This window comes from Aethalodelphis obliquidens, unplaced genomic scaffold, assembly GCF_003676395.1.
Source record: "Aethalodelphis obliquidens isolate GAN/ISIS:26980383/991018 unplaced genomic scaffold, ASM367639v1 scaffold62, whole genome shotgun sequence".
NCBI lineage: Eukaryota > Metazoa > Chordata > Mammalia > Artiodactyla > Delphinidae > Aethalodelphis > Aethalodelphis obliquidens.
Window position 1 is genome coordinate 4,593,479 of NW_020838006.1, and position 13,269 is coordinate 4,606,747.

The 13,269-nt window shown below is 44.4% G+C and overlaps 1 protein-coding gene across 3 annotated transcripts in view; it reads left to right on the forward strand.

The window, feature by feature from the left end:
- GPD1L (glycerol-3-phosphate dehydrogenase 1 like) overlaps window positions 1-13,269 on the forward strand; it is a 55,375-nt gene that overhangs the window by 22,884 nt on the left and 19,222 nt on the right. For all 3 annotated transcript variants that reach the window (XM_027088185.1, XM_027088184.1, XM_027088186.1), the window contains exons 3-5: window positions 3,387-3,527; window positions 4,986-5,124; window positions 11,676-11,788. In XM_027088185.1, coding sequence (XP_026943986.1) covers window positions 3,387-3,527; window positions 4,986-5,124; window positions 11,676-11,788 — 393 coding nt within the window. The remainder of the gene's footprint in view (window positions 1-3,386; window positions 3,528-4,985; window positions 5,125-11,675; window positions 11,789-13,269) is intronic.

Here is a 13,269-nt window from a genome sequence, read left to right on the forward strand (position 1 = left end):
GTGTGTGTGTGTGTGTGTGTGTGTGTGTGTGTGTGTGTGTGTGTGTGGAGGTGGATGGGGAAGAGGAGAAACAACAGGTCCAGAGAAGAAGGGTTTTCATTAAAATTTAGGTGGCCAGGCTCTGTATGAGAAGGGGGTCGAGAGCAGAAGTCCCTACCTAAGTAAGGCTAGTAACCGAAGGGGGAGTGGGGGGTCAGAGGTCTTACAAAGGCTGGTGCTTCTGGCTGGGACCACAGGGAGAAGAACATAATGTGTGTATGTGTATGAACATAATGAGCCTTGCCAATCAGGGACAAACAGAGCCATTGTATGTTGGCATCGGGGCTAATGGAATAGAATAAGTAACTGCTTTTTTGGAGGAGGTAGAATCTCCAGATGCCAGGGAACTAATAGGCAGGTAGAGTTTTGGTGATGAGTCCTTGCTATCCAGCCTGGATTACCAACCTGAAGAAGCCCCTTTGAAGAGGAAGGCAGGTTTCCCCCGGCCTTTGGGGGTATGAATAAGGAGGGAGAAGTGCTAAGCTCCGGGTTGTGTTCTGCTCTATGGGGAACGACTTTGTTGCCATTCAGATCAGCTTAAGCTGATGTTTTGGGTTATACGACTAAAAATTCGGGTAGGGCCCGTTTCAGGTGCGGCCTGACACAGTGGCTTAAGTGATGTCAGTGAGACCCTGTTTTCCTCTGTTTCTCTGCTCTGCCTTCATTCACATGGGAGCCCCTTGGCAGGTCTAGGTTCTGCCCCTCACATTTGTAAAACGGTTGTAGCTGTTCCAGACCTTGCACTGTCATCCCATACTTTTCAAGGAAAGACCCAATAGCTGTTGCAGAAGTCTAAGGAAACAACTGTTCCTCAGAAGCTCCAGCAAACATTGGCTCCTATTGTTTTATGTGCCCATTGGCTTGAACAACTTAAGGACCATCCATGGAGCAGGGGAGGGGCCCATTCCACCCAAATTGCATGGTAGAATGGGAAAGCAGTAGCTTTTGAAATGAAATTTAGAGGCACTTTTGCTAGAAAGAAGGGGAATGAAGGCTGGGTGGTAAATGACAGGTCTTGCATACCAGCCAAAGGGAGGAGGGAGTGAAATAGTGCCAGGTAGATTCCCTTGGGGAATTTTTTCAGTGAGGGAGTAACTCTTGCACACGTTAGTTAATAGGCTAGGCTAAGCTGTAAGGAGAGACAATAGTGTGACTTTTAAAGGACAAAGGGATTTTATTTCCCTCTCACGTAATAGTGGTCTAGCAGCTTTGCTTCACACCATTGTTCTTGGTCCCATCTTTCTTCATCATTTCTGTGCCATCTCCTAGATCTAGGTTGTCACCTAGCACAAAAGTAGGAAGGGAAAGTGTGGAGGAAGCAGCCAATGTTTTAAGGGCTCTGGGCCTTGAGTGGTGTGCACTGCTCTGTCTCACATTCTGTTGATGAGAACTTGGTCCTTGGCCTTGTGTAACTGCAATGGCTGCTGAGAAATGCAGTCCTGAGCTAGGTGACCAGTGACCAGCTTGCAGCTCTGTGTTTATGGAGAAAGGGGAGAAGAAATTTTGTCAAGCAGTTGGCATCTCCATCACAACTCCCAAACTAGATTTCCTAGGAGGCTTATCCATTCTGAATGATGTTCCTGTGGCAGATAGCACTTCCTCAGGGAAGATTCTGCATCCAATTCCCTTCATTTTGGGAACCAGGAGTGCTTAATGGGAACTATGTCAGTTTCAGTTAGGTTCAGGTATATACGACAGAAAACCTAAAATAGGGACTTCCCTGGCGGTCCAGTGGTTAAGACCCCACACTTCCACTGCACGGGGCGTGGGTTTGATCTGTGGTTGGGGAACTAAGATCCCACATGCCATGTGGCACAGCCAAAAAATAAAAAAATTAAAAATAAATAAAGGAAAAAAAAAAGAAAACCTAAAATAACAGTGACCTAAGCAAAGTAAACGTTTGTGCTTTTTTTCTCTTAGATAAAAGACGTTCATCACATCTTTTATTTATTTAATTTTGTTGCCCAACAGAACTTGATTGTAAATAAAAAAGAAATCTGTTATATACTTTTCAAAAAAAAAAAAACACGTTTGTTGTAATGATGCATCATGATGTCAGGGACTCTGTTTTGCCATCTCAGCATTTGCTTTCCTCCTCATGGTCCAAGATGGCTGCCTGAATTCCAGCCATCTCTTCATATTCCCTCTGGCAAAAGGAGGAAGAAAGGCCTTCAAAGGCATTTCCTGGAAGTCACACGCAACACTTCCATTTACACCTTATTGGTCAGAACTTAGTCACACAGGGCACCTAGCTGCAAGGGAGGTTAGAGATGTAGCCTTCTTTCCTGGCAGTTATGAGTCTCACCCTAAACTGGGGGTTCTCTTGCTGAGGAAGAAGGGGGAGAACAGACATTGGGCAACAACAGGCAGTCTCTGATAGAGACCACATGCCCCTGTGTCCTCACTTGGTGGCCTCACCTCTGCCTCTGGGTGGGTGGGTGTGTGTGTGTGTGTGTACGTGCCCACGTTAAATTTTAAACCCCATCTTTGTACTTATCTGAAGGGAAGAAATCATCATAATAGCTGACATTTATTGAGTGCCTACCAGGTGCCAGACTCTGTTCTATGTCATTTATTCTTCACAACAGCGCTCTTAAAGTGCTTACATAGGAGAGCTTAGCATAGGACTGTTGACAGAGGCTTGGGCGGAGTCAAGGGAACCAGAAGGGCTCGGTGAAGTGTGCAGAGATTAGCAGCAGCAGGAAGCCATGGCCACCCCTGAAAGGGCAAGGGGACAGACCAGTGTCACTCCACCGGCCCCACCAGAGCTTAGAGACGTGGAAGAAGGGCTGCCTCAGACCAGGTCAGGAGGTGGAGCTGTAGAAGGAAGCCAGGCCAGCAGCCCTGCGAGCCGGGTAGGAGTGGCCCCAGGAGCAAGTCAACACCCTGCCTGTCTCTCCTCCCACCTTGGAGCCCCCGACAGTACCCGCCTTGGGCTGAAGCCACCTGGAAGCCAGAGAGCAAGGGCACCTGGGGAAACAGCCCACAGAGTGCAGCCTCCTGGGGAGAGAGTGGGGCAAAGAATGGTAGAAATGGATGCGGGGGAGTGGGGTGGGGGTGGGTGGGAGAGCAACAGAGAACCACCCGCACAGGATGGTTATGGCCGCCTTTTACAGGGAAGGGGACTGAGGTGGGGAGAGGGTAGGGCACTCCCCCAGCTGGTAAGCAGCAGAGGCAGGACCCTGCTGGCCTCAGATGCACGTCTGCACGTCCCGAGTGGGGAAGGCAGCACAAACAGAGCTCTGATTTGACTGTCAGTCTGCACAGCGGAGGCATCTGATGCCTGGTCAGCGCGTGGAGAGATGTGTTTCTGACTGGGAGTAACCGTGTCCCCCTCGCCCTCGCAGGTTGCTGTTGCGAACCTCAGCGAGGCCGTGCAGGATGCAGACCTGCTGGTGTTTGTCATCCCCCACCAGTTCATCCACCGGATCTGCGAAGAGATCACGGGGAGGGTGCCCAAGGACGCGCTGGGCATCACCCTCATCAAGGTGACGGGCCCTCGCTGCGCGCCGGTTACTGGGAACTTCCTTTCCTCTTTCACCTCTTGGAGATAAGGCGCTGAAGGGAAGTTATGGCTGGTTTGGATTTGTTTTTTTAAAGATGCCTGGAAGAGAATCAAAACCACGCCATCCACGAGCCTTGCTCCTCTCACATTTAGGAGGGGCTGCTTTCTATGTAGAGAGGGTTCGCAGGGGCAGGGGCGGGGGGCGCGAGAGTGGGGTCCCCCAAAGAAAGAACCACCAGCTCTGGAAATCTTACCTGGTTTGCATTCGCTGGGAAATTAATCATCTTTACTTCCCACTCCTGGGTTTATTCCCAAAAGAGAGAGTTTTTAACCAGAAGTCCACAAACCACCCACAGTGGTCCACAGATAGAATTCAAGAGTTCATGGTCCTAAATGTGGGGGCGGAATTGCATTTTTATTCATTTTAACCTCTAACTGAAACAAGCGTTTCCTTCGCTTGTGAGTGAAGGCCACAGGCCAGAGTTTCAATGACAGTAGTACTAGCAGGACCTTGACCCTGTGATCAATAGAAATTACAGGTATTTTCGTATCACTTTACAGTGGCTTCAGATATCTCAAAGTATCATTTATGCTCATCACTACTTGGAAATTATGGTAATTATTATACCTGCCATGACATCTTTTTATAATTACATTGATAACATACATATACTACTTTGTCACAAATTTTTCTTTTTAACATTTGATAACTGTATTTCAGTATAATTGTCTTCCTGGGTAATCTTATGTATTTTGCTTTATGCATATGAAGTCTGAGAATGAGTCCATAAACTTCCCCAGGCTGCCAGGGGAAGAACCCTCTGTGAGAGAGTGTGTTCCATAGTGTTCATAGGTGAATGTTTATGAAAGCAAACAGTTCAATGTCAGTCATCAATAGACTGGACAGATGAATGGTGGAATACTACACAGTAGTAAATGGGAATGAACCAGAGCATTCATGCAGCCGTGTGGGTGAATCTCCACAGTAATAATATAGCACAAAACAGCACACAGGTGAGCAGTACAGTTTCATTTATAGGTTTTCAAAAATATACTGATATAACTTACTGTTTAGGTGTAGTTTTATGTGGCAAAATGATCAAGAAAAGCAAGGGAACAGGGCATAAAGCATTCAGGATAGGGCTTCACCCTGGTGGGGACGAGGAAACACTAATAAGGAGGATGCACTTGGGGAGAGACACAGGGGACTTCAGTGGTGTCCTTCATGTTCTCTTTCTTAACCTGGGTGGTTACATTTTCATTTAATTTTACTCTTTAAATGGTACATACACAGTATGTCTGTTTACTGTTGTAAATAAGAGAGGTTTTTCAAGTTGCGTATACAATTGGAGGTCTGAATCTAGGTGACCTATAAAGCAATGATCTCCTGCCTCTTGTCCTTGGTGGTTCGTTTTCCCCTAACTTGCTGACGTCCTTGCAGGGCATAGATGAGGGTCCTGAGGGGCTGAAGCTCATTTCCGACATCATCCGAGAGAAGATGGGCATTGACATCAGCGTGTTGATGGGAGCCAACATTGCCAATGAGGTGGCCGCTGGGAAGTTCTGCGAGACCACCATCGGTGAGGGCCACCTGGGGAAGGGACATTGGGTGTCTTAACAGGCACACTTTCTGTTTCTGGAATTTTCTATAGTGGACTCTTCCCTCCTGCCCTTAACATTCTTGGGGTGGACATTCAGTGGGGTGGGAATTTTATGTAGGAGGCCATTCTGTGGGACTGAAGCATTTCAGTAACCTCTGGAGTGAAAGTAAAGCCAAGGAGACCATGTTGACCTGCTGTGATCCAGTAATGCATTATCGAGGTTAAACACAAAAACACAAGGGTACTTGTACCAAGAAGCAAGTGGTTACATCCATGGTGGGGCCTTAGAAACCCAGCTTTTCTTTTTCTTTTTTTAAACAACAGGAATTTATTTCTTACAGTTCTGAAGGCTAGAAAGTCTAAGATTAAGGTTTAACCAACACTTTTCTATGATGAGGGCTCTCTTTCTGGCTTGCAGACAGCTGCCTTCTTACATGGGGGTGGGGGGGGTGGGATCAGGGAAAGCAAGTTCTCTGGTACGTCTTCTTATAAGGGAAACCCAGCTTTCCTTTACTCACAAGTGCCAGGATCTGGATCCTCATTAGATTCCAAGGAGATCTAGAAATTAATGGGAATGATCCCCACTTTCAGGTGAATAAGACCAAGGCCCGGAGAGTAAGTTACCAGCCCCAAAGGTCACACAGCTAATATAGAACCCAGGCGTGAACTTGGGTCTCCTGTTCCTTGAAACAGAAAGCTCTTTCTACTCTTACACATTGGTGTTGTGAAAATTTTTGTTTCTTTTAAAAAGGGCTTTGGAATTCCCAAGTGCCCATATTATAGGACTCTTCAGAAGAGTAATACTGTTGGGTTTGCAGGTGCTTTGCAAAAGTGTATTTAAGTTTATCTACCACTCCAGAACTTACTTCCACCCTTGTCAAACACACCAGCAATGTGAATCATTTCTCCTTGGCAGCTTTGTTAAAGGAAGCTCTGTTGTACAGACATTATCTGATTACAGTGGAAAATAGATATAATCGAAAGAAAACCATTTTTAAAAAATTTCTTTAAAATTTTTATTGGAGTATAGTTGATTTACAGTGTTGTGTTAGTTTCTGTACAGCAAAGTGAATCAGTTATACGTACCCATATATCTACTCTTTTTTAGATTCTTTTCCCATATACGTAATTACAGAGTATTGAGTAGAGTTCCCAGTGCTCTATATGTAGGCCCTTATTAGTTATCTATTTTATATGTAGTAGTGTGCATATGTCAATCCCAAACTCCTAATTTATCCCTCCCCCTGCTTTTCCCCATGGTAACCATAAGTTTGTTTTCTATGTCTGTGACTATTTCTGTTTTGTAAATAAGTTCATTCATACCACTTTTTTTAGGTTCTACATATAAGCAGTATCATATGATATTTGTCTTTCTCTGACTTACAAAAACCATTTTTAATTTCATTTAAATTTCATTATTTTTGTCTATTTGTGGCAAACTACTTACGGCTGTAGTTGTTATATACTCTTTTATAATTGTTTCATTTACTTCTGTCAGCATACATCTTCATAGTTGCGTAGCATTCTGTTGACAATCCATTTATCTGGGCACTTAAAACATTTTTTTTGAGGGGGGAGAAACAGTAATTTTGGAGAGGAGAGATATCACAAATAGTAAAAGGAGGAAAACAAAATGACCTATAATAACATTACCCAGGTTGATATTTACAAGAGCAATGTAGTCACAGGTAAGAAAATTCAAATAGTACAAGGAGGTATAAATTAGAATTAAGATTGTAATTTCCCACCTATTCCCTCTTCCCAAAGAGAATCACTGTTAGCAGTTCCTATGTATCCTTCCAGAAAAAAAATTTTCATATGTATGCTAGTCTGTATATAGGTTTTATTCTTTCATAGTTAGTTCTTTTATTCATCTATGCTTTTAATGTAGCCTGTCAAATTGTTGTGTAATTACTTTTATTTTTCAAAAATAATTGTTAACTAGTTGTTCCAGCTCAATCCTATTTGCCAGTAATCAATTTGCTAATCAGTTGGTTAGGACTGACTGGTTACACCAATCATTCTATAGGGTTGAGACTTCTCCAGTCCTTGATTCAAAACTGTAGATTTGAGGGACTTCCCTGGTGGTCCAGTGGTGAAGAATCTGCCTTCCAATGCAGGGGATGCGGGTTCGATCCCTGGTTGGGGAACTAAGATCCCACATGCTGGGGGCAACTAAGCCCATGTGCCACAACTACTGAGCTCACGCCTCAGTGAGAGAGCCTGTGTGCCACAAACTACAGAACCCACGTTCCCTGGAGCCCACGCACCACAACTAGAGAGAGAAAACCTGCACACCATAACTAGAAAGAAGCCTGTGAGCCACAACGAAGAGCCCATGCTGCAATGAAAGATCCCACATGCCACAACTAAGACCTGAAGCAGCCAAAAAAAAAAACCTGTAGATTTTAGCTAGGATTTTTACATGCCTCTTGGCCTTGTTTTTCCCAGTTGGGTGCATTAGACTTTTTTGGTGTGTAACACAGACAAATGCACAGAAGTTACATCTCTTCCTCTGGCTTCTGTTTACCCAGTGCTTCTACTGCCTTCTCTGTGGGTTGGTCCATGGCTGGTAAGAGTGACCTGAATTAAATTAAATTAACTGTTGAAAGTAAGATAGAACAGGAAAGTGATATTTTAAAAATTTTCTTATTTTATCTGAATTTAATTGTGAGGAAATATCAGACAAGCCCAAAGGAAGGGACATTGGTACAAAACAACTGGTCCACACTCCTGAAAAATGTCAGTGTCATAGAAGATATTGAAAGGCTAAAGGAGAAGTCTAGAGAGACCTGACCACTAAGTGCAGTGCAGGATCCTGGGCTGGATCCTGGTTGCCATAAAGGCAACACTGGGGTAATGGGGGAGATTTGAATATGGGTTGTAGTCAGATAATTGTGTCAAGGTTAAATTTTCCGGATTTGATCGTTGTGCTGTGGTTATCCAGGTCTCCTTTCTTGATGGCATTAGCAGCCAACTCATTTTTAATTATGACAGATTCAGGAATCTTAGTCCACTTGAGTCTCCTGTGGAGGAGGAGGAAGATGGCATTGTTTTCAGTGTCTGGTAAAAATACTAACGAGCATGGGGAACTGCGGCACCCCCTCGTGGTGAGAAATCCCTTCCTCCTTGGGACTGACTTCACAGAGTCCGAGACTTCCACTCAACCCACAAATATTGTTCAAGTCTGTTATGTATCAGTCATGATGCGAAATGTCAAGGATTCATAAGCCCCTTCTATGCAGAAGGAGCTTCTAGGTACACAAACAATAGGGAATTACAGACTGAGATGAGTGTTTTGAAGGAGTCTTATTAAATAGGTTGATTATCTCCAAAACTTGGTGTGGAAGAGAAGTGGAATTTTCCTGTGTTTTGGTTCATATTGAGTTTGGGGAGCCCTTCCATGTGGCTGATGGGCCTTTCCAGTTCTGGACCACATGCCATGGGTCCCTGCTTGCTGCATCACTGCTCATGACTGGTAATAATGATACGGTCAGTGCTTTCTTATCCATGATTTAAAACAATAAAAGATCTAAAAGTTTAAAAGGTACATTTGATAATGCCATTTGCAGCAACATGAATGGACCTAGAGATTATCATACTAAGTGAAGTGAGTCGGACAAAGACAAATATCGTTTGATATCACTTATATGTGGAGTCTAAAATATGATACAAATGAACTTATTTACAAAACAGAAACAGACTCACAGACATAGAAAACAGTGGTTACCAAAGAGGAAAGGGGGTGGGGTTGGGATTAGCAGATACAAACTACTATATATAAAATAGATAAGCAACAAGGTCCTGCTGTATAGCACAGGGAACTATATTCAATATATAATATATTCCATATCCTATAATAAACCATAATGGAAAAAAATAAATAAAAGGTGAATTTGAGAAAATGTAAGATTGCTGTAAATCAAGCTCACCTATCTAATGGACACCATGTGTAATTTGCAGCCACAGAGGTACCAGCAGATGCCACCTTGTATCAGTGGCAAATGGAGAACAGTCTTCTCCCTGCCATGTGTCAGGTTACTCACAGCTGCTGATGGTTGGATTAAAGTGGCTCGAGTGGGAGGAGTGAGGGCCTGTCTGTAATGCTTGTGAGCCTCCCTCGTGTCAGAGGCACCAGGCAGTGGCCGTGGCGGTGAGGACAGAGCAAAAAGACAGGAATAACATCACAATGTGAGACCGGGGCTGGTTTGCCCAACCCAGGTGAAGAAACGGTGCTGCTGGTCTGGAGGACTGTTTAAAAAAGGAAGAGGACAGTTTGCTCAAGCGGACATACTTCTAATATTTGGACAGAGGAGAACTCAGCTAAATGACATCATAGCAATGCCTGTAGAATAGAAAATGTGTTTCTTTTTTTGTTGTTGTTTATTTTGGGGCCGCACAGCACGGCACGCGGGATCTTAGTTCCCCGACTAGGGATCGAACCCGTAACCCCTGCATTGGAAGCATGGATTCTTAACCACTGGATCACCAGGGAGGTCCTGAAAATGTGTTTCTAAGTATCGGGTGTAAGTATTTTAAATATTTTATTATATGATGGCAAATTTCCTTAAACCAAACAGAAGTAGGGAGAACAGTATCATGACACCACTGCCCATCTTTAGTGATGATTAACTGCTGGCTGGCCATATTTCACCTGTTTCCCACCCTCTTTCCACTCTCCCCTGGATCATTTTGACATTATATTACTTCTGGGTGTAATTTTGATTGTTGACAATCCTCTTTTTTTCCTGCGTTGGAAGACTATAGTTCTGATTGTGATGTTTGTTGCTTGTTTATCTTCTCTTTTCCCACCCCTGAGAGGAACATAGTGTAGAGAGGGAGTGCGGGCCCTGGAGCCAGAGCACCTAGGTTAGAATTGGGGTTCTACCTCCTACCAGCTGTGTGACCTAGGGCAACTTGGTAAACCTCTCTGGGCCTCCTGTCTGTCAATGGGGCAAATCAGTCATAGGCATGTAAGTATCAGCTATCTTATTATTATTATTATATAGACCTTTGTGTGATCGTTGTGAGCCTAGGCTGTTTTCACACCTGATTCCTATTTAACCTCAGCCAGTCCTGAGTGCCATAGTGTTTTACTCATGAGGCTAGAGGAGGTTAAATCAGAGGTTTGCCAACTTGTCTGCCCATTGGAGTCACCTGGGGAGCTTCAGAAATTAGTGATGCCTGCTCCACCCCAGAGCTTGTAATTTAATGGGTCTGGGGTTTGGCCAGACTTTGGTGTTTTTAAAGATCCTGGGTGATTGTAATGTGAAAACAAGCTTGGGAATAGGCTTGAGAACCTCGAGGCAGGAAGGGCCAAAGTGCCATAGTCCCCAGGCTCTGTGTGGAGATCATCACGTGGGAGCTAGGTCTTGGCTGGTGAATTTTATCATCCTGATTTCTGGAGCCCTCCCAGAGCAGAGCGCCACGCTGCATCCCACCAACCAGAGCAGATCTCACATCAGGCTCTATGTGTAAAGTTTTATTTTTGCTTTGAACTGAAAGTCGCTAACCAAAAAAATAAGGTGAAAAGTACTGATCCTCTGTGTCATTCTAAGCACGGTCCCAAGGGAGGGGATACAACGGGAACAAAAATGAGGACCCTTTGAATGCATTTCCGTCTTCCACAATTATCAGGAACATGTTTGTTGATGTTGTATCAGTTCTCTTGTTGCCATAGTGATGCTAAGTAACAAACAATCCCAGATTCTCAGTGGCATCCAAAATAAGCACAGCTAACACGTGGGTTAGCTGTGGGTCCGCTGGAGGCTGGCAGATCAAAGCTGGGGTCGTTTTGCTCCTTTGTCTCATCTTCCTGTAGAGTCCAGCGGGCCAGCCAGGATGTATTCTCACAGTGAAGGCAGAGGGACAAGGGAACCAGCCCTACTGCTGCACAAATAGGCTTCAGGCCTCCACTGTGTCAGGTCTATTAATGTCCCACTGACCAAAGCCAGTCACATGACTAAGCCCAAGATCAAGGGGTGGGGAAATCTGTCCCACCCTCTGTGAGTCCAGGCACATCCTCTGGTCAAGCCAAATGCTGGTAGAAAGGGATGTACTTTCCTCCCCTGGAAGGAGCTTATAAGTGTGTATGGTAGCAAAAAGTTGCAACAGTTTTAGATATCAAATAATAGAAAGATGCTTAGATAAAATATAATGCGTGTATGCAGTAAACTACAAAGCAGCCATTTAAAGTAAAGTAGAAAGTGTATGATGTCACTGAAAATTATTCCTGCCATAAACGGGAGAAAGCAGATTATGAAATCACATATGTTCTCAATTTTGAGAAAAACTATGTATATTCATTCCTATTTCAGTAAGTTAAAGATGTATGCCAAATTGTTAATGATCCTGTGGTGGGATTGTGGAATATTTTAATTTTCTATTTCTAGTCCTATGACTCTTCAAAATTTCCTATCAGGAAAATATGTTATTTTTGTAATAAGAAAAACGTCATTTTAAACTGTGTTAGATGCAAAAATTAAGATGAGAGGCTGTTATTAATTTCCTTTTTTCTAACCTTTCAATAGGCAGCAAGGTAATAGAGAACGGCCTTCTCTTCAAAGAACTTCTGCAGACTCCAAATTTTCGGATTACAGTGGTGGATGATGCAGACACGGTTGAACTGTGCGGTGCTCTGAAGGTAAAGCAGCCTTGATATTTCTGCTCACAGGAGGAGTGATCACACAGGGCCACTGCTAGCATCATTGCAGCCAGTCCTGAAGAATGGCCTCTGTGTTCTGTGCACTTACTTCTGGGGAGAATAGTGAATTGGCAGCCTTGTTTATCACTTCCTGCTTTGCCCCAGCCTTTCCTTGACGGTTAGATTTCCTCTCCCACTCATGGTTGGCTTTTATTTGTAAATCTGGGAGAAGGGTGGGTGTTTGTTCTTCGGGAAATTGACAGCACTAACATTTGGAAAGCCAGGGACTACTTTGATTGTGGAGTCTTACCTGGGAGTGAAGTATTCTATTAATTTATACATTTCTCCTACTTACTGTCTTGAGCAGGAAGAGGAACTTGGCCCCTCTGAATGATGCTACTCTACTGGTTTGATGGTGTGGTTGGTTGTTGTTTTTAAAGGAAAAAAAAACAATCTGCTGCTGACAGGTCTTTCTAAGAACAGCTTTATCTTTGCCTGTAAAGGGAAAAGATCAGATTAAAGAACCAGCTTCTATTGGCTAGTGGCTTGGGAGGGTCAATGGAAGTTTCCGCACTTGGTCTTGGGCTCCTGGCTTGTTCCCCTCTGCCTTTAAAAGTCGTGGTCGGGGTCCCTGGGGAACAGCCCACGGGAAGCTGGGCTGCATCTTCTCATCCTTCTCCCCTTGGAATCAGAGCTGCCTTCGCTGCCATCTCAAAAAAAAAAAAAAAAGGGAAAGTAAAGAGCTTCCATGTGAATGGATAACCCCTTTGAGTCACTTTTGAGCAATTTCTTTTGTAGCAGAAGCGGCCTTTCAGGAATTTGAGCACCTAGGGTAGGAAATTAAGTAATCTGGCATTCGCCTCACTTTGTCAGGTGAAAATTGCAAAGATCAAAGGAATGCAGGGGAGACCAGTCCAAAGAGTGCCTTCCCATGCTTTCTCCAAAGTGTACACCTTTTTTCCTGGTCAGAATTGAAAACCACTTTGTAGAATTAATATCGTGTGTGTATGTGTGGTCACGTCTCCATACAATGAGAATTTTAAAAATTGAAGCCAATGAAAGACTTGGGCTCCCAGGCAGTCCATCTTTTGGGCCTCTCACTGTTGTGGCCTCTCCCGTTGTGGAGCACAGGCTCCGGACGCGCAGGCTCAGCGGCCATGGCTCGCAGGCCCAGCCGCTCCGCGGCATGTGGGATCTCCCCGGACTGGGGCACGAACCCGTGTCCCCTGCATTGGCAGGCGGACTCTCAACCACTGCGCCACCAGGGAAGCCCCAGTCCGTCTTTTTGAATGCTGGTGGGGGATTCTCACATTGCACACGGCCTGCTATACATTTAAGATGCTGGCTTTGGCTGTGTTGTTTATTTTTGTTGGTTGAGATTTTTATGTGTTTTTAATAGTCCTTCATTAAACTAATGACAGCTCGCCAGCAGTGGCACCATGAAGGCCTAATTGCTCAGCATGGTCTGTGTGCTCCAAAGC